This window comes from Erythrolamprus reginae, chromosome Z (assembly GCF_031021105.1).
Source record: "Erythrolamprus reginae isolate rEryReg1 chromosome Z, rEryReg1.hap1, whole genome shotgun sequence".
Lineage (NCBI taxonomy): Eukaryota > Metazoa > Chordata > Lepidosauria > Squamata > Dipsadidae > Erythrolamprus > Erythrolamprus reginae.
The window spans coordinates 148,943,105-148,968,543 of record NC_091963.1 but is presented as its reverse complement, the minus strand read 5'-3'; the positions used below and the strand labels follow the sequence as shown (position 1 = coordinate 148,968,543).

Genomic DNA, 25,439 nt, shown 5'->3' with positions numbered 1-25,439 from the left:
TTTATTTCTGTGCCGCCCAGTCCCAAAGGGACTGCCGCTCAGACACTATACTTTTCTGCCCACCCCCCAAAAAAAATTAGAGGGAACACTGAATGGGGCTTCGGTAGGCCAAAAATGGGTGTATTTGGTGTATTAGACACACCCACAATTACACTCTTTTTTGGGGGGGGCGGTGAGATGCGTCTTATACTGTACTCTGAAAAATATGGTATATCTGCTGAACAGATCCAGACAGTAAACTCAGTCGCCCAGACTCCACCCCGCAAGGGATTACGGGGTCATTAAAAGAAGATGAAGGCGATTGTGATGATTAAAGTTGAGATAACACTGTGGTTAAGTGAAACCATCTTCTCCCTCCCCAGTGAGTCGACTCCAAAGCCGGCTTGGCGCTGAAATTCTGTAGGGGGAGGGAAGCTGTGCACCATGGGACTCCCGGTTCCTGGTTAGCTTCGCCATCTCTTCCCCAGTCGCCGCTACTCTCTCTCTCTCTCTCCTGTCCCTTTGATAGTTAGTCTGCGTGCTCCAGCAAAAGGAGGCAATTGAAAAAAGGATGCAAAGCTTGATTTCCAGCAAAGACCAGGAGCTTGAGGGACGTGTCCAATTCCAGGTAAGAGGAAAGAGAAGGGGAGGGAGGGAGGCCTTGGATCCAGGGAGGGGTTGGACTCGGTGGAGTTTCAGGCCCACAGGGTCCAGACACCCCTCGGTTTGAGTCTCAGCTGAGGTTTGAGGAGCTCTTTGTGGGTGGAAGAAAGAACCAGCCAACCTCGGAGGGTTCTGATTTAGCTGAAGGGCCCTTGGTGCTCCCTGAGGTGGCTTGTTTTCGTGCAGACATTTTGTGGCCCAACTAGGTAACATCATCAGTGCTGCAAGAGATGAGAGGGTTTGCAGACAGGAGCAGGGGGACTGTGGAGTCCTTGGTAGTCTCTGGGATCGGTTGTTCTCTTGCAGACCTTTCAAGATCCAACTAGGTATCAACAGGAGTGCCAGCAAAGGATGCTGTTTGCTGGGGGTGAAACGCTACTGGGTCAGACGGGTTTGCCCAAACAGTTGCTTGTTGCAAGGGCCCATTTGGTGTGCTTTTGCACTGTGTGTGGGTTAGGTTGTGTGTCTTTGGGTGTGTGAAGTATGAAAGTTGGTTTTTGAGCTCATCTGGTCACATGGCCTGACCACCACCCTCCCCAAGCCATGACCATAATGTATGGTCCAGATAGGGCCGCAACTGGTGCACTAGGCGAACCTTGGCAAACGCCCCCCTCGCCACAGCCGAAAGATGGTGGTCTAAAGTCAGCTGTAGATCGAGGAGGACGCCTGAGTTGCGAACCTTCTCTGAGTAGGTCAATAATCCCCCCCCCTCAGGGTAATGGACAGACAGATGGACGTGTCCTTGGGAGGCAGTACCCACAGCCACTCTGTCTTGTCTGGATTGAGTCTGAGCTTGTTGGCACCCATCCAGACCCTGACAGTCTCCAGACACTGGCACATCCACTTCTTTGCTGAGTGGACACGGGGTGGAGATGTACAGCTGACTCTATCATCAGCATAATGATGGTAACTCACCCGGTGCCCTTGGATGATCTCACCCAATGGTTTCATGTAGATATTAAACAGCAGGGGGCAGAGGACCGACCCCTGAGGAACCCCACAAGGTAGGGACCTTGGAGTCAACCTCTGACCCCCCCCCCCCCGCTAACACTGACTGCGACTGACCAGAGAGGTAGGAGAAGAACCACTGTAAAACGGTGCCTCCCACTCCCAACCCCTCCGGTTGGTGCAGAAGGATACCATGATTGATGGTATTGAAAGCCACTGAGATATCAAGAAGCACTAGGACAGAGGAAAAAACCCTGTCCCGGGCCCGCAAGAGATCATCCATCAGCATGACCAAAGAGGTTTCCGTGCTGTAGCCAGGTCTGAATCCTGACTGCCAAGGGCCTAAATAATCGGCTTCTTCCAAGGACCTCTGGAGCTGGAACGACACCACCTTCTCAACAACCTTCCCCATAAAGGGAAGATTGGAGACAGGATGGTAGTTGTTAAATACGTCCGGGACCAGGAAAGTCATCTTGAAGAGGGGGCGCATGAGTGCCTCCTTGTAGGGAGCCGGGAAGGACCCCTCCCTCTGAGAAGCGTTGGTAATCTCCTGGACCCAGCTCCGTGTCACCTCCCTGCTGGCCGAGACCAGCCAGGAGGGACACGGGTCCAGCAAGCAGGTGGCGGAACTCACAGCTCCAATGGCCTGGTCCACTTATTTATTTATTTTATTTATTTATTCGATTTTTATGCCGCCCTTCTCCTTAGACTCAGGGCGGCTTACAACATGTTAGCAATAGCACTTTTTAACAGAGCAAGGCTATTGCCCCCACAATCCGGGTCCTCATTTTACCCACCTGGGAAGGATGGAAGGCTGAGTCAACCTTGAGCCGGTGATGAGATTTGAACCACTGACCTTCAGATCTACAGTCAGCTTCAGTGGCCTGCAGTACAGCACTCTACCTGCTGCGCCACCCCGGCTCATTCATCAGGTGTCACCAGGTCAAACTCGCTCTAAACAGGTGGACTGGTTGTCAGACGACTCTGCACTCCAATTGGAATCAACGTCAGTCCGGTGGAGCTGCCCCATGATCCCGCTTACCTTAGGACCGCTGCAGGCAGGCTGCCCGTGCTCCAATACCTGTGGCATCGCTGCCTGGCTTCTGTGGCCCCTTGTGGCAGGAGGCCCCTGTAGATCATTGTGCTGGTGCCGCCACTCAAACGTGTAACAGCACAACACCGCCATAGGGCGTCCTGCTGCAGAGGTTGGTCAGTGGGTGCTGTAGGTGTTGTGGCACAGCTGCAGTGGTCCTAAGGTAAGTGAGTAAGACGCATTCCCCCCAAAATATTTAATGTTTCCAAATGTAAAATAATGCACTTGGGGAAAAGGAATCCTCAATCGGAGTATTGCATTGGCAGTTCTGTGTTAGCAAAAACTTCAGAAGAGAAGGATTTAGGGGTAGTGATTTCTGACAGTCTCAAAATGGGTGGACAGTGCAGTCGGGCGGTAGGGAAAGTAAGTAGGATGCTTGGCTGCATAGCTAGAGGTATAACAAGCAGGAAGAAGGAGATTGTGATCCCCTTATATAGAGCGCTGGTGAGACCACATTTGGAGTACTGTGTTCAGTTCTGGAGACCTCACCTACAAAAAGATATTGACAAAATTGAACGGGTCCAAAGACGGGCTACAAGAATGGTGGAAGGTCTGAAGCATAAAACGTATCAGGAAAGACTTCATGGACTCAATCTGTAGAGTCTGGAGGACAGAAGGAAAAGGGGGGACATGATCGGAACATTTAAATATGTTAAAGGGTTAAATAAGGTCCAGGAGGGAAATGTTTTTAATAGGAAAGTGAACACAAGAACAAGGGGACACAATCTGAAGTTAGTTGGGGGAAAGATCAAAAGCAACATGAGAAAATATTATTTTACTGAAAGAGGAGTAGATCCTTGGAACAAACTTCCAGCAGACGTGGTTGGTCAATCCACAGTAACTGAATTTAAAAATGCCTGGGATAAACATATATCTATTGTAAGATAAAATACAGGAAATAGTATAAGGGCAGACTAGATGGACCATGAGGTCTTTTTTTGCCAGTCTTCTATGTTTCAATAAGATCTGTTGCTTATTTTGTGACTCATTTTCGGGAAAACGTAGGTAAGTGAACCACAGCTGTCCTTAAGTTTGAGTGTAATACAAGCTGTTGAGTTGGTCTGCCTTCCCCATTGGCTTTGCTGCTCAGAATGTTGCAAAATAGGGGGAAATGACGTAACATCGCAACAGTCATAAACACGAGTCGGTTGCCAAGCAAGTCCGAATTTTAATAGTGGGGATGGTGCAACGGTCGTCGTTGTGAAAAGCAGCCATTAGTTCGTTTTTTTTCAGTGGCATCGTAACTTCGGTCGCTAAGTGAACAGTTGTAAGTCGAGGACTACCTGCAGCCCATGCCTGAGAATTAATCTCCCTCTCTCTGTCTCTCTCTCTGTCTCTTTCTCTCTCTCTGTTTCTCTCTCTCTGTGTCTCACGCAGAAAGAGCAACAGGAACATATTGAAGCGCTAGCGAAGGATAGTCAGGATTTCTGCAGAAACGTGCAAGGCCTCCAGAAGGTGAGTCTAAGGTCGGCTTCACCTTCCAGGACAGGTAACCTCATTAGCTCACACACAAGTCCTCCTCCACTTTTCCTTCCCGCAGAATTACAGTTTTGTTCTGGCTGCTTCCAGACAGAAGTCCTGCAAAGTGGACTCTGGCCTTTCCGAATCTCCTTTTGATTATAATCCCCTCCTAAGGTGGGTGTTCTCAGGGACGCGGGTGAGATTACAGCCTCCTGAGGGAGAGGACTGCGCCCCCGCCCCTCCTGTTAGTTGACCAGTTCGGCAGGGTTTATAAATAGGGAAATGATAATACAGTGGTGCCTCATGATACGAACTTAATTGGTTCCAGGAGGAGGTTCGTAAGGTGAAAAGTTTGTAAGACGAAACAATGTTTCCCATAGGGATCAATGGAAAAGCAAATAATGCGTGCAAATCCTTCAGGAAAATCCCAAACTTTAGAAGGGAGGCGAACAGAGGGCAGGGAGGAGCAGCTAAAGGGGGCGGGTGGAAGAAGCAAGGCTAGGCTAAAGGGTGAGTGGGAAGGAAGAAAGGCAAGGGGGGCGCCCCTCCCTCTTCTTTCTTCAAAAGACACCGTTTCAGTTCCTTTGCAAGCACGTTGTTCTCTGCAAAATCTTTCTTCCTCCAAGCCGCCCCTCCCTTTTCTTTCTTCAAAAGACACCCTTTCAGTGCCTCTGCAAGCACGTTGTTCTCTGCAAAATCTTTCTTCCTCCAAGCCGCCCCTCCCTTTTCTTTCTTCAAAAAACACCCTTTCAGTGCCTCTGCATCTCCTACTTTAGTTAATGCAAAGTCTTTCCCCCTCCAAGCCACCCCTCCCTTTTCTTTCTTCAAAAAAGGGGGGAAAAAGAAACCCCTTCATCCCAGCAGCAGCGGCTTGGGTTCGTAAGATGAAAATAGTTCGGAAGAAGAGGCAAAAAACCCCACCGGGTTCGTATCTCGAAAAGTTTGCTAGAAGAGGCGTTCGTAAGATGAGGTACCACTGTATTTTCCTTGGCCCTGTGAACTCTTAAAACAGTAGCCGTATACTTACTGCTCCCACTTAAGAGCAACCACGTTAGCTAAAAATGCTGGAACTCTTTTAAGTCCACATGATGATGATGATGAAGATGATGATGATTTAATAAATTCATTTGCCACCCATCTTGCCACAAGAATTCCCCAGCCAGCCTGCTTTAAAATGGATGGCCTAAAGTTCAAGAATTCTCTAGTAAGTTTGATGGGAGAATTTCGACTCTCAAAATTCTCCAGTCAACATGGAGACGTTAAGATGGGGTGGATGTCAACCCCCAGAATTCCTTAGCCTGGGATAAACATAGATCCATCCTAAGATAAAATACAGGAAGTGTAGTACAAAGGCAGACTAGATGGACCATGGAGGTCTTTTTCTGCCGTCAATCTTCTCTATGTTTCTATGTTGCTATGAGCCTTATCTGTACCTCTGTGTTCCCAAGGCTCCCTAAATTAACCCTCTGGAATATTCTTTGCCCTCTCTTCAGTTTAAAAATCTGAGATTTCTTCCCTTCTTTTTTCTTCTTCTTCTTCTTCAGCAAAAGGCCGGCGCAAAGCGAAAATCCACTGAGGAGGTTTTCGCAGAACCTGACGATTCAGTAGAAGAAGAAGAAGAGGGAGAGACGTCAACGCCAGCCGAAATGACCCATAGGAAGAAGAGAGGGTTTTGGGTATGTTCCCGGAAGAATGCTCCTGAAGAAGGAGGCTCGCCTTTTCTGCCTTAGCTAACAACCTTTGAGTTGAATTCCTTTCTTTCCCTACTTAAAGGCAGAGGCCAGCTTGGTCTCTCGGGGCCCTACGACTCGTAAAAGCAAATGAGGGCAAAAGGAGTGATCCAGAGGCCTCCTCCGTATGACCAGGAGGGAATGACACAATTGGCAGGATGCTAAACCTCAGTTGCTAGGAAGGATTCCTGCAGGCTGGGAGCACCTGGTCCTTGGGAATCTCTCTGTTCTGTCCCAGTGTCGCCAAGAAATAGGCACACATACACACTGATTTTACAAGATTTAAGCATGTAATTCTAATACAGTAGAACCTCTAGATACGAGCTGCTCCACATGCGAGTATTTCAAGATACGAGCCACGAGGGGAGAGAAATTTCTGTTCCAGACCCGAGCTCAAATTCAGGATACGAGCCGAGCGTCCACTAGGTGGCGCAAGAATCCTTGCTTCTGGTTATCTCGGAGGGGAAAAAAAAAGTCTAAAGCCATTTGTTCCAGATACGAGTTGCTCGACATACAAGCTCCCTTCTGGAACGAATTATACTCGTATCTAGAGGTACTACTGTATGTTGTTCTAATAATAGGAGCAGGGAGGTTTGGGTTTAGAGATCCAGCAACAAGGCAAGAAATAAGTCTGTTTGATGTCGGCTGCTAATTAGAGTCCGAAACAGAAATCAAAACTCACAGATATTTTCTTTGATCACACCGCTCTCATTAGTTGGCAGGAAGCCCCAGAGATAATGAGCCCAAATCTCCAGTTTGTAATATATTGAAATAATAATATCCCAAATTCAGAAATCTGAGCGGACATTTGGAACATGACGAAAGTTGACTTCTGCGCCGAAATGTCACCTAGCTCCCTTTAAATAGCCTAAGGGGTGTGGCCAATTGTTCTAGATATCTATTCATACAGAGACCTCCTCTTGCGTAGCCACTCGTGCCTTCTGGCCACTCTGCGTAGCCTAATATCAATAAGAAACTCCTACTATTTGTCCCCACAGCAACCCTGTAAGGTAGGCTGGGCTGAGAGAGAGAGAGGCACTGGCTCAAGGTCACCTAGTTGGCTCTCACGCCTAAGGGAGAACTAGAACGTACCACCTGCTAATTGGCCCAAAATCACCACCCAGCCAGTTTCTCAGGCCAAAAGTGGAACTAGAACTCACTATCTCCTGGTGACTGGCCCAAAATCACCCAACCAGCTTTCATGGTTAAGGCAAAACTTGGAACTTTCCCATCACCCAACCGACTTTCAGGCCAAAGATGGGACTAGAACTCCCCGTCTCCTGGTTTCTAAGCCCTCCCCTTCGCTGGTACATCCACCTGGCCCTCTTTCATTTGTCTTCTCAGCCCACTTGGCCTTGGGGTGAGGGGCGGGGTGGGTGGAAAAGATTCCCAGGCATCCCCATCCCCATTGGGCCTTGGTGACGGTGTTTTTTCCCCTCTGCCCTCACTGTCCTTTCCTGGTGAGATCTCTCTCTCTCTCTCTCTGTCTCTCTCCCTCTCTTTCTCTTCCTGACTTTTCTCCCCGTGCTTCCCTCTGCTTTAGTGCATCTGCCAAGGCATGTGCAAAAACACTTACTGCTGTTGCTGGAGCCAGAAAGAGCCCTGCATAACGGATTGCAAGTGTAATACACGGATCTGTTTTAACCGGAACCGAGAGATCTGGGTGAGTTGCCCCCACTCCGCCCCCATCCCAGGAACGAAGCCCTCTTGCTCTCCTTCCAAGCTTGCCTGCAGCGTCACGAAAAGAGGACTTTGTCCTTGTGTGATGGCTTGGGAAACTCAAGAGGGGGAAAGTTAAAAGAACAAACTTTCATTCGCTAACCCAAGCTAACTACATTTCATCTTCAGAACCACAAGGGGTTGGAAGGGACCTCGGGGGTCTTCCAGGTCCCTTCTGCTCACGTGGAGGACCATACCTAGGGGTCTGTTAGAGATTCTCAAGTCACCCAGGACACAGTTGTCCACAAGGGTTCTTTTTTCAGGAGGCAGATGGGCTTCCTGGGTTTTGGTTTTTTGGTTTTGTTTTCCTGGCCATTCTCCAGCCCTCAGGAACATCTCCTGTTAAATAAATCAGTCGGGAGTAGCAATGACAGATCTGAGTTCTTTAAGAACTCTGGGGTGGATGCCATCTGGACCCACTGCCTTATTTATCTTTAATCGTTCAAGTTCTTCTAAGACATCGGCTTCTAAGATCACTGGAGCTGAATCCGTACAGCTGGAAGCAATGCTATATCCCTCTATAGTATTATTTTGTAAGGTGTCTTTTGAGAAAACTGAACAGAAGTAGCTATTGAAATGGTCAGCAACCTCGTTATTCCATTAATGTATGTATTATTCCTGGTACTAAGCTTCATGATGCTGCAGTTTTTCTTCCTATCACTAATATATCTGAAGGTTTTATCCCCCTTCTTTACAGATTTGGCAATTTCTTCCTCTTTTGAGGCTTTAGCTGCATATATTATCTGTTTCGCCTCCTTCTGTCTCATTTTATACACCTCCCTATCAGCTATACTTCCAGACTCTTTATACCTCCTATAGGCAGCCTTTTTTTCATTGACTATAGTCCTTACATCATTGCTAAACCATAGCGGTTTCTTCTTCCTTTTACCTTTAGTTATTTGTCTTACATACAGACCAGTGGCTTTTAAGATGGCCTTTTTTAATACAGTCCACTGGGTGCTCGCTTCTGCTATTTTATCCCTCCCCTTTAATTCATTATTTAAATATTAAAATTTGTTTTTCTGAAATCCAATACTTTGGCTGCAGCATAGGATTGCTCACAATCAGTTTTTACATCAAACCACAAACATTGATGGTCACTGCAACCTAAATTTTCTCCCACCTTGACATCTGAAACCCAATTCCCATTCGTAAAGACTAAATCTAGAATATTCTCCCCTCTAGTTGGTGTCTTAACCAGCTGTGCCAGAGCTGCTCCTGTAAAGGCCTCTACTATATTCTTACTTTTGCATGTAAGGGCACTGGAGATATTCCAGTCAACATCAGGCATGTTGAAATCACCTATGACCATCCACAAGCAAATCACCAGTGACACCCCCCCACCAGTCCTCCTCCTCCTCTCTTACTTCCTCTGCAAACCTCACTCCCTTCTAGCACTGATGATGTTCCCTAGTTGGGTCATGAAACGTCTGCAAGAAAACCCACCGAGCTCAAAGAGCCCCAGGGACCCTTCATTTCATCCCCTGAGCTACCAATATTCTCTTCTATTCATGTACCGGATTGCAGGTCCTATTGTCTGCTCCGTCTGGGCCCAGCAACGGCCAGAAATAAAGAACCAAACACAGCAGATCCAAAGCTGATCCTAAGCAAAATTAATTGGTAAAACAAATCATGTGCTTCACTAGTTAATTCCTAAGGAATGTCATGCTGGCTGCTTTCTCTCTAGTGAGCTGGAGATAAACTTCTGGGCTGTAAGCCAGAGGGCTATAAATCTTAATTGTGGAAAATGTCCCTGGCAGCTTGAACAGACTCATGATTCATTGAAACTATGCAAAGCATATATTCGGCTTGAAGGGAAAGGATTTGAACTCATAAATTCCTCTCAGCTTTGAGTTTCTGGCATCCATAATGATGAACGTTGTCTGCCACGCTCACCTTCCCTTAGGAAGTCCTTTATATACCAGCAAGGCGTGACCAGGTGTCCCATAGATCTAGTAATGCCGAGAACCCTTCGTCTAGATATTCCTGCCTAGACCACATTCTGCCGACTCTTGCATCTAACAGAAGGGGCCTCCTCTGATTCCCCATCCTTCTCTGACTCTCACTAAGTTTCATAACTGGGGGTGCTAAAGTCTCTGGTGGTCCCCCAGTCTCTAATTTATTTATTTATTTATTTATTGGATTTATATGCCGGCCCTCTCCACAGACTCGGGGCAGCTAACAACAGTAATAAAAAACATCATATAAATCCAATACTAAAACAACTAAAAAACCCCGAGGATTTTCCCCTCTCCTGGTCCAGCTTTAACTGGCAAGGGCCAAATTCGGCAGGTGTGACGCTTGACCGTCTGTCTTTTTTTCCCCCTAGCTGACGACATCTACTGAGGAAGTGACGGAAGATGATGACGACAGAATAGTTAGCGTGGAAGACCCCACCCAGGTGATTTCTGGGAAAACCTTCTTTCAGCCCCCTGTAGCCTCAGGCACCACAAAGGTATGTGGTATTTTACTCCCGTTCAACTCGCACACTTTCAGCAGAATGTCAGGGGTAATTGTTGGCACGGGTATCAAGATAAAAGGAGTGTTTATGCATATATTTTGGGAATGCCCGATAGTGCAGGAATTTTGGCAAAAAGTGAAAGAGGACATCAATAGAATGCTAAATATACAATGGACAAGTACTAGTTAAAATGGCAGTACTAGTAGAAAGCAATGCGATGGGAGAATTTAGAAAAATAAAACAAGTAGCAATAGAAAGCGCTCAGGCAGTAATAGTTTTGGGTTGGAAGGATGCGACAAAATGGACAATGCAAAATTGGTATAGGTACATGGTGGACCATATTCAATTTGAAATTATGGATAAAAGGATGAATTCGGATAATGAAACTGAGTTGGGACAACTGATGGGACGGTGGGACAAGGTAAGACGATATATGACGAGCAGAATCCGAGACCAAGCTACAAGACATAAATTGGAATCACTCTATAATATGTAAATAGATATATTGCTCTTAGGTCAAGTGGACTATACAAGAAACACCCCCGATTTGGTGGTGGGGAATGTGTGTGTGTCTGAGTGGTGGGCACATTTCACTATGCACTGCTTTATGTTGTGTGTAATATAAATTTGTGAAAAATTAATTTAAAAAATTATATTTAAAAAAAAGGTACAAAGAGGCCATCGGGGTGGGTTAAATAAGGTCCAGGAGGGAAGTGTTTTTAATAAGAAAGTGAACACAAGAACAAGGGGACACAATCTGAAGTTAGTTGGGGGAAAGATCAAAAGCAACATGAGAAAATATTGTTTGACTGAAAGAGTAGTAGATGCTTGGAACAAACTTCCAGCAGACGTGGTTGGTAAATCCACAGTAACTGAATGTAAACATGCCTGGGATAAACATAGATCCATCCTAAGATAAAATACAGGAAATAGTATAAGGGCAGACTAGATGGACCATGAGGTCTTTTTCTGCCATCAGACTTCTATGTTTCTATAAATAGATTGGGGGGGGGGGGGCTTTTTGAGTTTTCACCGGGGTGGGGGGAAAGTTGTGGTTTTGGGGGAAGGAGCAGGGAGGAGGGGCGTTGTTTAAGAACTGGACACTTGTTGGCCAACTGGTGACTCCTTTTGAAAAGAACAAGTATGGGTTGTCCTCAACTTATGACTGTTCATTTAGTGACCATTTAGAGACAGATGGATGGATCAGCTCTTGGGCCACATCAAAGTGCAGAGTTCGAGAAACAAATGATGACTGAAAGTTTGATTAAAAATATGATTTAAAATGGAATTGGAATAAACCATTTAAGATGCAATTGGAATCAAATACAATTTAAAATTGAATTGGATTCAGACTCCATTTAAAATGGAATTGGAATAAAATAATTTAAAATGGAATTGGAATCTGATACGATTTAAAATGAAATTGGAATCAAATATAATAGGGACCAAAGTTAAAAATTCAGACACTTGGCAACTGCTTAAGATTTATGATGGTCACAGCGTCCCGGGGAGAGGGGTGGGGGAGTATCATGCAATCCCCTTTTTGCGACCTTCCAACAAGCAACGTCAAGGCCCAATTCACTTAACGACCTGGTTACTCGCTTAACCCCCACGGCAATTCACTCAACAATTGTGGCAAGGGAGGTTGTAAAATGGGGCAAAATTTTACTTGACACCTCGCTTAGTGTTCTGTCGGGCTCTCTGGCAGACTCCTCCCAAAAATTCACAGGTACAAATTTCAGACACACACACGTTTGAAAATTCAAAACAATGTTCTTTATAATGAAAATTCACTTAAACCAAGCCCTCTTTCGGTATAGCAAAGAGCACTAGTCTCCAAACAAACTGATAATTTGTACAAGTCCCTTATCAGTTCTGTGATACTTAGCTTGCAGCTGTGAGGCAATTCAAAGTCCTTTCACAAAGTCAAACACACTTTGCCCTGGTTTAGTTTCACAGCGGGGGGGAAATCAGCACACAAAAGGTCAAAGTCAGCAAAGCAGTCACGAAACACACTGATCAGATAATCCTCCACAATGGCCAAACCCACAGGCTGCTATTTATAGCAGCCTCACTAATGACCACAGCCCCACCCAACCACAGGTGGCCTCATTTTCTTTGATAATAATCTCTCAGTTGTTGCCTATGCATCGCTCTCCTCATGCATGGCTGTATCATTGACTCTTGTTCTGAATCCAAGGAGGAGCTAGATAATTGATCTCCTTCTGAGCTGTCTGCCACACTCTCCTCCTCCCTGTCACTCATGTCTTCTTGGTCAGAGGAGCCTTCATCAGCCGATTACACTGGGGGCAAAACAGGCCTGCAGCATGTGGATGTCTCCCCCACATCCACAGTCCTTGGGGCAGCAGCTGGGCCAGAGCTAACCACAACGCTTAGCGATGGCAATTTAATTCTCTGCCGTCGTCGTAATTCGAGGACTCCCTATAGGAAGGGTGAGCATTAACATCGTGCGAGCAAAAATAGGATGCACCAATACTCATAAGCTCGGTGGGCGGTATTCGAAGTATGGCTGCAGGTGAGAGCCAGAATTTTGAGCTACTCTGCCAGACAGTTACTGGGCGGGTCACAAACCTTTTTTTTTAGGGGGGGGGGGCATTGGCCGTAAAGCGAGTCGCTGCAGTGATATCAGGCGGCCATTGAGCGACTTCTCTTAACGATTCCCCCTGGATTCAAGTCCCCCCTCTCTCCCTCTCCCACCAGACCATGGAAGACACAGAGCAGCCTGGAACCTCGTCTGACTTTCCAGGGAGCAAACCAGCCTTATTCCCACCTTTACAACGCTTAGGAGAGGACGAAACCACGGAACCCACTGGGAAGAAACGCCGGATGCGGCTTCTTGGAAGCACCACCGCCTACCTTGGCTACACCACCCCCAGTGACTATTCCACGGAGGAGGATTGAAACCCCAGCTGACCTCTTTCCTATCTTTTGTCTTCCCCCTTTTTTAAATGTCGAAATAATAAATTAATAATGGAGTAAAATTTAAAATGGAATAAATGAATGAAGAAATAAAGAATATATTGTGTTCTGTGGGGCTCTCTGGTAGAATCCTCCCACAAATGCACAGGTACAATTTCAGAGACACACACACGTTTGAAAATTCAAAACAATGTTCTTTATAATGAAAAGTCACTTAAACCAAGCCCTCTTTTGGGATAGGAAAGAGCCCTCGTCTCCAAACAAACTGGTAATTTGTACAAGTCCCTTATCAGTTCTGTGATACTTAGCTTGCAGCTGTGAGGCAATTCACAGTCCTTCTTCTTTCACAAAGTGAAACACACTTTGCTCTGGTTTAGTTTCAAAGCGGGGGAAAATCAGCACACAAAAGGTCAAAGTCAGTAAAGCAGTCACGAAACACAATGATCAGATAATCCTCCACAATGGCCAAACCCAGAGTGCTCTTTATAGCAGCCTCACTAATGACCACAGCCCCACCCAACCACAGGTGGCCTCATTTTCTTTGATAATAATCTCTCAGTTGTTGCTGCCTATGCATCGCTCTCCGCATGCGTGGCTGTATCATTAACTCTTGTTCTGAATCCAAGGAGGAGCTAGATAATTGATCTCCTTCTGAGCTGTCTGCCACTCTCCTCCCTGTCACTCATGTCTTCTTGGTCAGAAGAGGCTTCATCTTCAGATTCGACCAGGGGCAAACCAGGCTGCAGCATATGCAAAGTGTTGGTTATGACCTATAAAGCCCTTCATGGCATCGGACCAGAATATCTCCGGGACCGCCTTGTACCACACGAATCCCAGTGACCAGTTAGGTCCCAGAGAGTTGGCCTTCTCCGGGTCCCGTCGACTAAACAATGTTACTGGGCGGGACCCAGGGGAAGAGCCTTCTCTGTAGTGGCCCCGACTCTCTGAAGTGTGGCATAGAAATCTAATAAGGATGATAATATTTTATTATTTATTTATTTATTTTTATGCCGCCCTTCTCCTTAGACTCAGGGCGGCTTACAAGATGTTAGCAATAGCACTTTTTAAACAGAGCAAGGCTATTGCCCCCACAATCCAGGTCCTCATTTTACCCACCTCGGAAGGATGGAAGGCTGAGTCAACCTTGAGCTGGTGATGAGATTTGAACTGCTGACCTTCAGATCTACAGTCAGCTTCAATGGCCTGCAGTACAGCACTTTACCTGCTGCGCCACCCCAGCAATAATAATAATAATAATCATCATCATCATCACTATGCTGGATTTCGTATTTCATCACCAGTCGGGCGCTTCCCAAGCATCTAGGACTGCGTGATGTATAACAATAATAATAATATAATAATAATAATAATATTTCTATTTTGGGGGTGAGGAGGAAAGAGGCAAATCCCCCCAGCCTTAAATCCACAAGAATTCAACCCCTACCCTCCTACCGTCCTAGAAAAACAAAACATATCTGTGTTATTATGCCTCACGAGGGAAAAAAATGTTTATTGTACAGCTCTCAAAAAAGAGAGCAGAAATTGTACTTTTTATGACAAAATAACAAAATAACATGAGAGTAGGAAGGATGCGTTTTACAGCTGGACTATTACAATAACGAGAAAGAAAGAACGGCAACACAAGTCGACACCCCTGCACCAACACTACGCTGTGCCTGTTTCCATACACAAACACAGGAGCGATGCAAACTGAACAAAGGTTTGTGCCGCACACCCAGGATACAACTGTTCCTTTTGGAAAAAAAAACCCAAGCAAAACCCAGGGAAAAAATAGGACATCCTTTCTTTTCTCATTCCAGTATCAGGATTTAAAATAAACACGAGAGATAAGTGGGTTTTCCACAACCCGAGGAGGGGGGGGGGGGTGTCTCAAAAGACAAAGAAACACAATTCTGAGAACCCAACAGCCCCCTGCTCAAATTCCCTTCCCTTCCAAGCTAAATGAGGCCTGATAAATGCAGGTTTTAACTCCCTCCCTCCAATCACTGCTTAGCAGTGTTCTTTTCACAAGGGGTGGGAGGGGGGCTGGGTGGTTTGACTTCCTCCTTCCAGAGACCCCACCACCAACTCAGCTCCCCCCCAGCTCTGCTGCCTGCAAACAGTTCAGCAAGCCTGGAGAATAAAGTTAAATTGGGGTGGGGAAAATGAGAGGAGGGGGCGCAGAAGCCAGGGATAGACAGGAGCCAACTCCAAAGTGGTCATTTTTAAGTTTTGGGGGTGTTGGGGCTGAAAACACATCTGGTGCCAAGGTGGAAGGAGAGCAATACAGGGGAGGGTAGATGAGAATGTGGGGGAGGGGGGGGCCAGCCGCATGCAACTCATAAGGTGTCGTAGTCCTCCTCTTCCTCGTGTTTCCGCTTCAGGACGTTGGCTTCACCCACCACGCTCTGCGAGGAGACCATGTTGGTGGCGATGAGGATGTTCTTGGAGCCAATCAAGGAAGGGTTGATGAGGACGTTCTGGACGGTGGGGGTGGTCGGGGTGGCTGGAGAGAGAGGAGGAAGAAGAAAGTGAGCGTCAGCCACGCACGAAGGACCTAGGCAGGTCATCGACTTACGGCCACTCGCTTAGCGACGGTCCGAAGTTACGTTCAGCCAGTGGGGGGAAAAAGGTGACTTAGCGCAGGGGGCTCCAAGCTTGGCAACTTTTTTTTTTTTAAAATATATAAAGTATCTTTATTGTTTTCCAGAAATAAAAAAGAAGAAAAGAAAAAAGAAAAAAACAGTAAACGAATAAGGAGTAAAAGCCGTATTTCTCACATGCTTTGTTCTAGTTTAACAGATCTTAATCCATTTCTATTACCTTTCTGATACATTTCTTTATATTTTGTATATTTACATATAATTATCATAAGTAAATTTTACTAATTGATATAGAAAGAGATACATTGAGAAGAAAAAGAGTAATAAAAGTCATACTTCCTAAGGTAATTATTACCCTTCTTTTGTACACTGATACTTTGCATTGTTACATTTTCAGCCTTTGTTTCGAATCCATTCGTGCCATTTTTCCCAAATTCGTTTAAATTGTTTACTTTCAATCCCCTTAATTGAATTTGTCATTTCATCCATCTCAATACATTTATATATTCTATCAATAATTAAGCTCCCTGATGGAGTTTGTTCATTTTTCCATGTTTGTGCCAATGAGATTCTGACTGCGGTGCTTATATGTGTTATGAGGAAGAGCCTTGGTTTGGTATAAGATCTTTTCCAAATTCCTAAGAGTAAACCTTCTGGTGTGTATTCTATCTTCTCTTTTATAATTTCGGTGAGCCAATTATGAGTTGTTTTACACATTCTTTGAATTTTGGGGCAGGACCACCACATATGAAAAAAAGGAACCTTTTTGTTTTTTACATTTCCAACAGGTGTCTTGTAATGTTGGGTATATTCTTGCTAATCTTGATGGTGGCATATACCATCTGTAGAAGAGCTTGTAATAGTTTTCTTTATATGCAGCTGACAGTGTTATTTTAGATATTGTATTCCATGATTTTCCAAGCTTGGCAACTTTTAAAGACTTGTGGACTTCCTACTCCCAGCTGTTTCGGTTTCCTTTTCTCTTCCCACCTAAAGCGGAGAGATTGCAGAGGAAGGGATTGCAAGAGAGTAAAGCCGGCTGAGGAATTCTGGGAGTTGAAGTCCACAAGTCTTTAAAACTTTCAAGGTTGGAGACACTTAACTTACAGGCCTGGATTCAACTCCGTGATCGCTTGATCGAACTTTTCAACCACTCGGCATAAAACGGGTGCAATCCGTGGCCATTTGCACTATCCAGGGATCGCGTGCCCTAATTTTATGATGTTTTTTGCTCTAAGCTTGTTTTATTATTACAGTTGGCATTTAATTTTGTTGTACGAGGTATAACGACAATAAAGTGCCACTACACACATCCCAAAAACATTTCCTATATCTCTTCTTCTATTCTTTCATTGATATGTTCTATTCCTATACCTTCTTTTCTATTATTTCTTAGATGTATTTTACTATGAGTATCTCCTCTATAACCTTCATCATATAAACCCACTAAAACTCTCATTGTGCATTGGAAAAAATAAATAAATAAAATAAATAACTAAAAAAAACCTCTCACCTGATTTTATGGATGTTTGAGAGGTAGGGATCTGGACAGTAAACCTCTGTCCGGTCAGAGAGACGGGGGTCCCGACCTTCGAAGAAACCGACACCGCTTGTGCCGAAGGAGGCCCTGCAAATGGAAACAAGGTTGAGGGTTCGAGGCCAGGCAGGTCAGAGTGGAACGGCAGCAAAGAAGGGGACATCTCTCCCCCACCCCGAGCCCTAGAAGACCCTCACGCACCCATCCACAACTAGAAAATGCAGGATTCCAGGTTCCATAAGGCTGAGAAAAATCCAGGCCTCTCCAGCAACTCCCCACCTATTCAGCTTGGTAGCTCGTGGGCTTGTTTGTTTCATATACCGTACCTTTTGGACTATAGGATGCACCTCCCCCCCCCCCTAAAAGAGGCTGAAAATTTGGGTGGGTCTTATACTCTGAATGTAGAAACATAGAAATGTAGAAGACTGACGGCAAAAAAAGACCTCCATGGTCCATCTAGTCTGCCCTTATGCTATTTCCTGTATTTTATCTTAGGATGGATCTATGTTTATCCCAGGCATGTTTAAATTCAGTTCCTGTGGATTTACCAACCACGTCTGCTGGAAGTTTGTTCCAAGGATCTACTACTCTTTCAGTAAAATAATATTTTCTCACGTTGCTTTTGATCTTTCCTCCAACTAACTTCAGATTGTGTCCCCTGGTTCTTGTGTTCACTTTCCTATTAAAAATGTAGGATTGGGAGGGGGATTGAAGCTTTCCCCCCAGCCCTAATGAGGCGCTAAAGATCTTCCCAGCTCAAAGCAGCTTGCAGGCTTTTTCATTGCTGCTCTAAAGTCTTTGCAGATTTTTTTCATTGCTACTCCCTATTAAAACTAAATCAACCAGCAAAACCAAAAACATAACTATTAATAAAAACAGGTGAGGGCTGGGGTTTTTTTTCTCTGTTATTATTTAAGCGCTTTGACCATATGCTTTAAATCAAGAGTCACTTCTCTCTCTGTTTCTCTCTCTTTCCTGTCATTCTCTGCCTCAATCATTTTCTCATGTCTCTTTTTTGCTCTGTCTGTTGCTCTCACTCTCTCTCGTTCTCTCTGCGTTCTTCTCACAGCGGAGACCGGCAAGCGAAGGTGATTTTCAATTACAGGGAACAGTGGATCCAACCCTGAAAGCTGGTTTGGAAGTAGCCAGGTTTGGCAAGGTGTTGCCATCTGCTGGAGCACTATGGAACGGCCGCATATGAAGAGAAAGGCTTTGAAGAAGGAAGGAGGGAGGAAGGAAGGAAGGAAGGAAGGGAGGAAGAGCGGAGAAAGAAACACCTTGAAAGATATGAGAAGGTAGCACCCCAACTCAAAAAATGGAGGGATGTTGAAAGTATTATTAGCGCTTTTTTCTCTCTCTGAATGTTTAACATATCTAGAAATATTATTATTATTTTAAGCACTGATTCTGTGTTTTTTACTGCTCGTGTTATTTTATTGTATGGTGAAAGAAAAATAAAGAAAAATTTTATACACGGAAAAAAAAAATGGAAGGACAGCTTACCTAGGGTTGGTGTGCTAGGCCTGCTGGTGATGGCGCCAACACTCAGCCGGGGCACCGTGATCCTGCCAGCGGAGGATGAGATCTGGTTAAAAAGAAAAGAAAAGGCAGATCTGAGAGTTGGTCGAAGTTACAGAGCCCACAGATTGTCCTCGGCTTTCAACAATTCACTTAGTGACCATCCAAAAGTACAATGGTGCTGGGGGAAAAAGCGGCTTAAGAGGGGGGGGGGGTTTAGTTAGTTAATTAGTTAGTTAGAAAGATTTCTCCTTGCGGACTCAGGGCTGCTCACAAGAATGAAAATATGGCTGATATGTTGGAGAATCAGGGCAAGCTGATCTGGTATAAAGACATAATCTTGGAACATAAACATTGGACCAGATTACCTCCGGAACCGCCTGCTACCGCACGAATCCCAGCGACCGATAAGGTCCCTCAGAGTTGGCCTTCTCCGGGTCCCGTCAACCAAACAACATCGCTTGGGCCAAGGGGCAGAGCCTTCTCTGTGGGGGCCCTGGCCCTCTCGGATCAGCTCCTCCCCATTCACACTGCCCACATCCTCCCTGCCTTCCGCAAGAGTCTTAAGACTCACTTATATCGCCAGGCTTGGGCTGATGAGGTCTTGCCCCTGGCCAATAAATGTGATGAATGGTTGAGATCTGAATCTGTATGATTGATTTTTAATATATTGGGATTTTAGGTTATGTAGTTTTAATTTATTAGATTTGTCTTTGTATTTCATTGTTTTATGTGCTGTAAGCTGCCCCTAGTGTTCAGAGAGGGGATGCATACAAATCTAATTAATAAAATAAATAAATAAATAAATAAATAAAATTCTGTGACATGGATATGTTTATCCTATCCCTTAGGTCCGTTCATGCATGAATGGATAAAAGAAACATAGAAACATAGAAGACTGACGGCAGAAAAAGACCTCATGGTCCATCTAGTCTGCCCTTATACTATTTTCTGTATTTTATCTTAGGATGGATATATGTTTATCCCAGGCATGTTTAAATTCAGTTCCTGTGGATTTACCTACCACGTCTGCTGGAAGTTTGTTCCTAGGATCTACTACTCTTTCAGTAAAATAATGATGGGTGGACTTCAACTCCCAGAATTCCCCAGCCAGCAGGCCGGTCTAAATGTTTTAAATTGAGAGGCTACCAAGAAGGAAACATGGATTTTTAAAAGTCAACCTCCTCTTTGAGGATATTTTCAACCCGGCACCAAGGAAAAACGGTATTCACCTGGTTATCTGGTTTTATACCAGCCATACAACGGTTTATTTTTAGTCCCTTACCTTTTTCTGCAGACATTTCAGTCTGAAGTTTGGAGCACTCAGGCAGTACCGGTCTGGAGGCAACCTTGGCCCGGAATAAGGTTTAATCAAAGGCAATGGGGTTTGGTTTCTTTGCCTTGCAATGTCCAGCAAAAACTGTGGGACACAGAGACGGTTTAAGCAAAATTAGGACTTTCCCCCACCCCCAAAATTTAGAAGCAGCCGCGAGTCCCTTTCCTCTCAAATTACAGCCCAGATTCTGGGATCCAACTCAAGCTAGGCTGATCTCCTTCCACCCAGTCTGCCACCAAGAAGTATTTTACAGGTAGTGCTCGACTTACGACCGGTGGCTTAATGGTCATTCCAAGTTTAGAACAGGTTCTCCCCAAAACCATTTATGATTTAAATGTCTGCGGAGATTTTCAAGTGACCCAGATCCTGGTTGTCCCAAAGGTGCTTTTTCAAGAGGCAGCTGGACTTTCTGGTTTGTCTTTGAAGACGTTTTGCTTTTCCTCCAAGAAGCTTCTTCAGCTCTGGCGGGATGGTGATACCCAGTTATACATCTCCACCCCATGTCCAGTCAACGAAGCAGTGGAAGTGATGTGCCAGTGCCTGGAGGCTGTTGGGGCCTGGATGGGTGTCAACAAACTCAAACTCAACCCAGACAAGACGGAGTGGCTGTGGGTCTTGCCTCCCAAGGACAATTTCATCTGTCCGTTCATCACCCTGGGGGGAGAATCATTGACCCCCTCAGAGAGGGTCCGCAACTTGGGCGTCTTCCTCGATCCACGGCTCACATTAGAGAAACATCTTTCAGCTGTGGCGAGGGGGGCGTTCTCCCAGGTTCGCCTGGTGCACCAGTTGCAGCCCTATCTGGACCGGGACTCATTGCTCACAGTCACTCATGCCCTCATCACCTCGAGGCTCGACTACTGTAACGCTCTCTACATGGGGCTACCTTTGAAAAGTGTTCGGAAACTTCAGATTGTGCAGAATGCAGCTGCGAGAGCAATCATGGGCTTTCCCAAATATGCCCATGTTACACCAACACTCCGCAGTCTGCATTGGTTGCCGATCAATTTCCGGTCACAATTCAAAGTGTTGGTCATGACCTATAAAGCCCTTCATGGCACCGGACCAGAATATCTCCGAGTCTGCCGAGAGGGGCGGCATACAAATCCAATAAATAAATAAAATAAAATAAATAAACACAGACAAACCCCCAAGTGGCCTCAACAACTCTCTAAAAAGGATGCAAATGACCAGCTTTCTACAAGGAGTAAACCCTTCCGTTCCCCACCATCCAGTCAGAGCTGAAGAAGCTTCTCGGATGAGAAGCGAAACGTCTTCGAAAGAAAAACCAGAAAGTCCAGTTGCCTCTTGAGAAAAGGCACCTTTGGAATTACTTTGGGCAGTGATGGTGAACCTATGGCACACCTGCCACAGGTGGCACATAAGCTGTTGCCCTAGCTTTGCTCCAGCCTGCATAAGCGCACCGGTTAGCTGGTTGCTGGCTCACGCAGAGGCTGTGGAAGGGCAGTTTTAACTTCCAGAGGGCACTTTCACCCCCTCCAAGGCTCTAGGGAAGCCTCTGGAGCCTGAGGTGAGCGAAAAACGGACCTACTGGGCTCACCAGAAGTCAAGAAACGGGCCATTTCCGGCCAGCAGAGGACTTCGGGGGGGGGGGGGGAAGGTTGTCATTTTTGCCCTCCCCCGCGACTGAATTATGGGTGTGGGCACTTGTATGTGTGCGATAGGAGACGTGGGAAACAAGTGTCACCATCACTGACGTAGGCCTAGTTTTGAAATTTTGAGGGCTGCGGGGGCCTTAAGGTCATGTGACCTCATTTTAGGGTGCTCAGCAACCAGCCCCAATTTAACAACATGGTCACGCAACTGCAATTTACAACATTTTTGCCAGACAGACAAAAAAATTAAAAAACCCCAACGGTTACTTCAGGTTTTTCGGCAAACCTGCGCCATAGGGGAAAAAAAAAAGGTTTGTTGAAGGACAGTCAATTCACTTAACAGCCGCTGCAAAAGGGGGGAAAAGAGAAGGGGGGGTTTTCAGATTGGCGTTTCCCTTTATGGCGACCCCGACTTAGGACTGTTTTGGGCAGGGGTCCATTATGGTCAATAAGTTGAGGACTGGGCCTGCAATGTGTGACAGGTTCTCCCGAGGCCTTTTCGGGAGCTTCGCCTGCGGACCCCTCCTTCACCCCCAAATTGCTATTCCCTCCCCCCCCCCCCGCCCCAAGATTTGAACAGGGCGAAAACATACGTCTCTGGGTGGCGGGGAAGTGAACGACTGGTCTGCCCGACACTGGATGGCCAACCTCACGTCATCTGCATCGACGCTCGACTTCTTGGCGTGGGTGGAGTAGATTTTCGCATCTTCCAGGATCGTTGTCACGTACCCTTTTCGGGGGATGGGGGGAAACAACAGGTTAAAAAAAAAGAGAAACCCGAAGTTCAGGCCAGTTGAACCAGACACCATCGTCCTCCCATCCCTTGGTATTACAGGATTAATAGTGGTCAGTGCGAGAGGGATGTTGGAGTCTTAGCGGACAACCAGTTAAATATGAGCCAGACATGTGCAGCGGCAGACAGAAAAGCCAATGTAATCCTAACTTGCATTAGAACAAGAGAGGTACCGTGTTTCCCCGAAAATAAGACACTGTCTTATATTAATTTTTGCTCCCAAAGTTGTGCTACGTCTTATTTTCAGGGGGTGCCTTATATTTCTCAAATAAGACAGATTCACAGGCAGAAAAGCTGACACCCCCAAAGAAAGTGTACTGTACGGTACACTGATTACGGTACGGTACCTGTCAGTATGGCACCCACACACACAAACGACGGCACTTATATGGTACAACAGTATACTCCCGCTATTGCAGCTTCCGGCCACCAGAGGCACTACAGTCTACGCACTGTAGTGGAGACTGTAATGGCGGTGTGACAGCAGCAGACTGTGTCTGCTGTACTGGACGGTACAAAGCGATGGAAGGGGCCAGCAGGGGACACCACATTATTACGGTACCACTATGAACAGCTTTGAATGGTACCGTATGTTTTTCCACCGGGGTGCCTTATATTAGCAAATTCTGCAAAACCTCTGACATGCCTTACTTTCGGGGAAACGGTATTTGTTGATGTGTATTGTGGGAGAGTTACCGTAATTAAAAAAAAAATTAAAAAAATATTTTTTTCAGTGCTGTTGCAATGTTGAATGGTCACTAAATGAAGTGGTGTAAGTTGAAGACTTCCTGTACTTACAACCATTCATTTAGTGACTGTTCGAAGTTACGACCGTTGAAAAAAAAAGATCAAAAAGAGCCCATCATGTCCCAGAAGGAAATATGGCAGCAGCCTGTTCTCTACAAAATAAATAAATAAATAAATAAAATTGACAGGGTTTAGTACTATGGGGGTAACTCAACATTAAGAAAACTAAGATCATGGCATCAGGCCCTCTCAATTCCTGGCCAGTCGATGGGGAAGAAACGGAGGTGGTGACTGATTTTATTTTCCTGGGCTCCAAGGTCCCTGCAGAGAGAGAAAACAGGAAGGTGTACGAAGAGCCAAAAGGCAACTGAGGCAGCACTTACTGTACGCGAATTCCAACATCAGATTTATAACCCGTGGCTCATAGTCTGTGATCCCCGTGTCTTTCAGGATCTGGGCCATCACCTGTGTAAAAAGGAGGAGAGTCAGGCAAACCTCCACATAGTATCAACGACAACACAAACCAGACTTTGGATGGATCCCCCCCCCCTCCCTAACGTCTCTCGGCCTCTGAAAAGTATACTAAGTTCTACAGCTTCTCTCTGGGTTTTCCCTTCAGATCGTATCAATTTTTCTGCCCCTTTTCATCTGCTTCTTCTTCTTGCAGCCAATTCATTCAGATCTCGGTTTCTTGTTTGTGTGTGTTTTCTATATTTGTTCAGTTTGGCTAAGTTCATGGCGACCGATTGAATAGGTTGAAAGGAACCGGCTCTGCTTGAGCAACATTCGACTCTTGATCATGCAATGGAAGAGGACAAATCTCTCGAGGAGCCACTGCTTGGATTCAAGCACCCAGGTCTTTTTCAAAGCGATTCTTGAAAGCTCGAACTGTCAATCATTACATATAAACCTATACAAATGCTGCGTCAGGTGGCCTTTAGAGAAACCCGAAGGTGCAAAGGTAAAAGAGGGAGGAAGACACCCAATGAAACACAGAAGATGGATGGATAAATAGATGGACAGATGGAGAAGGAAGAACCATAGAAAGAAATAAGAGAGATGGATGGATGGGGAATGAATGAATGAACGACCGCAGAAAGAAATAAGGAAGATGGATGGATGGTAGGGAGAAGTAAGGAAGATGTGAGGGAAGAAGGAAGAGAGAGAAGAGGGAAGGAAGGAAGGAATGGGAGGGAAGGATATGGATGGATGGAAGGAAAGAAGGAGGTAGAATGTAAGAAGGAAGAGAGCTAGAAGAAAAGAGATGAATAGGAGAGAAGAAGAAAGAAGGAGGGAGGGAAAGGGAGAGAAAGAAAGAAAAGAGAGGAAGGAAGGACTATAGAAAAAAATAAGGGAGATGGATAGATAGATGGGAGGGAGAAGGAAGAAAGAAAGAAGGGAAATAGAAGAAAAGAGGGAAAATAAAGAAAGAAGGACCATAGAAAGAAATAAAGGAGATGAATGGATGGGAGAATGAAGGAAGGAGAAGGGAGGGAAGATAGAAGGAAGAGAGATAGAAGAGAAGAGGGAAAGGAAGGAACGAAGGAAGGGAGCTAGAAGAGATGGATGAGAGAGAGAGAAAGAGAGACTTCGGGCCTCCCCTCTCCTTCTCAATCCCGCCGAGCGGGGCAGGCGAGGAAAAACAAGCGAGGCCGCCACTGCGAGCAGCCTAAGAAGCAGCGGACTACAAAGCCCATCATCCAGCAGCGCCAGCCGCCACCAGGAGCGAGCGAGGAAGCGACAGCGACAGCCGGCGCAGTCCCCGCGGCTCCTCAGAGGTGTCCGAGCGGTTGTCTTCCCCTCCGCTGCCCGGCCAGCCCGGTCCCACCTGCGCGTCCTTCGGAGAGCTTTTCGGCGACGCCATTTTGGCCGCTTCCATCACGGCTCTGAGCTGCCTCTCGTCGCGGGAGGAAGAGAGCATGCGCGGATCAGGCCCCGCCCTCCCCCACTCTTGAAGCGTCTGGGCGCGTGCGCAGTAGCGGAACCAAAGCCGGCTTTGCCCAGAGCTCCTCCTCTCATTTCCCCCTTCCTTTTTCCTTAGGTGGAAGTGGAAAGGGATGGATTGCAAGGAAGGGGAGGAAAAAAGGGGCATCTCGCTTCTGCCAGCTTGTGGTGGCCAAACTGAGTGGTCCACAAATAGATATACTGTATATTTTTTGTAAAAAATGAAATAAAAATAACATTAAAAAATATGTGTTGCATTGGCCGGGAATCGAACCCGGGCCTCCCGCGTGGCAGGCGAGAATTCTACCACTGAACCACCAATGCACTATTGAGAAAGGGTCTTGCGACATT

General features: G+C 45.9%; 2 protein-coding genes and 1 non-coding gene across 7 annotated transcripts in view; 1 reads left to right on the top strand and 2 right to left on the bottom strand.

Moving 5' to 3' along the window:
- LOC139153468 (chromosome-associated kinesin KIF4-like) overlaps positions 1-13,088 on the top strand; it is a 73,128-nt gene extending 60,040 nt beyond the window's left edge. For 3 of the 5 annotated variants that reach the window (XM_070727430.1, XM_070727431.1, XM_070727435.1), the window contains 6 exons: positions 509-607; positions 4,061-4,138; positions 5,689-5,820; positions 7,418-7,537; positions 9,923-10,048; positions 12,776-13,088. In XM_070727430.1, the coding sequence (XP_070583531.1) occupies positions 509-607; positions 4,061-4,138; positions 5,689-5,820; positions 7,418-7,537; positions 9,923-10,048; positions 12,776-12,976 (756 nt within the window). In that variant the 3' untranslated portion in view covers positions 12,977-13,088. The remainder of the gene's footprint in view (positions 1-508; positions 608-4,060; positions 4,139-5,688; positions 5,821-7,417; positions 7,538-9,922; positions 10,049-12,775) is intronic. The other 2 variants (XM_070727432.1, XM_070727433.1) reach the window with 1 other exon arrangement.
- A 1,382-nt stretch (positions 13,089-14,470) lies between these two features.
- On the bottom strand, positions 14,471-25,080 carry LOC139153469 (transcription initiation factor TFIID subunit 9-like). Its single transcript, XM_070727436.1, has 7 exons — positions 24,973-25,080; positions 23,528-23,609; positions 22,198-22,334; positions 19,938-20,072; positions 18,638-18,719; positions 17,111-17,224; positions 14,471-15,500 (listed from the first exon to the last, which is right to left on the bottom strand). Exons 1-7 carry the CDS (start codon positions 25,063-25,065, stop codon positions 15,334-15,336), a joined length of 810 nt encoding a protein of 269 aa, XP_070583537.1. The 5' UTR covers positions 25,066-25,080; the 3' UTR covers positions 14,471-15,333.
- Positions 25,081-25,341: 261 nt separating this feature from the next.
- Positions 25,342-25,412, bottom strand: TRNAG-GCC (transfer RNA glycine (anticodon GCC)). The gene has a single exon. It is a non-coding gene; the product is annotated as a tRNA-Gly (tRNA).
- Between the last annotated feature and the right edge of the window lie 27 nt (positions 25,413-25,439).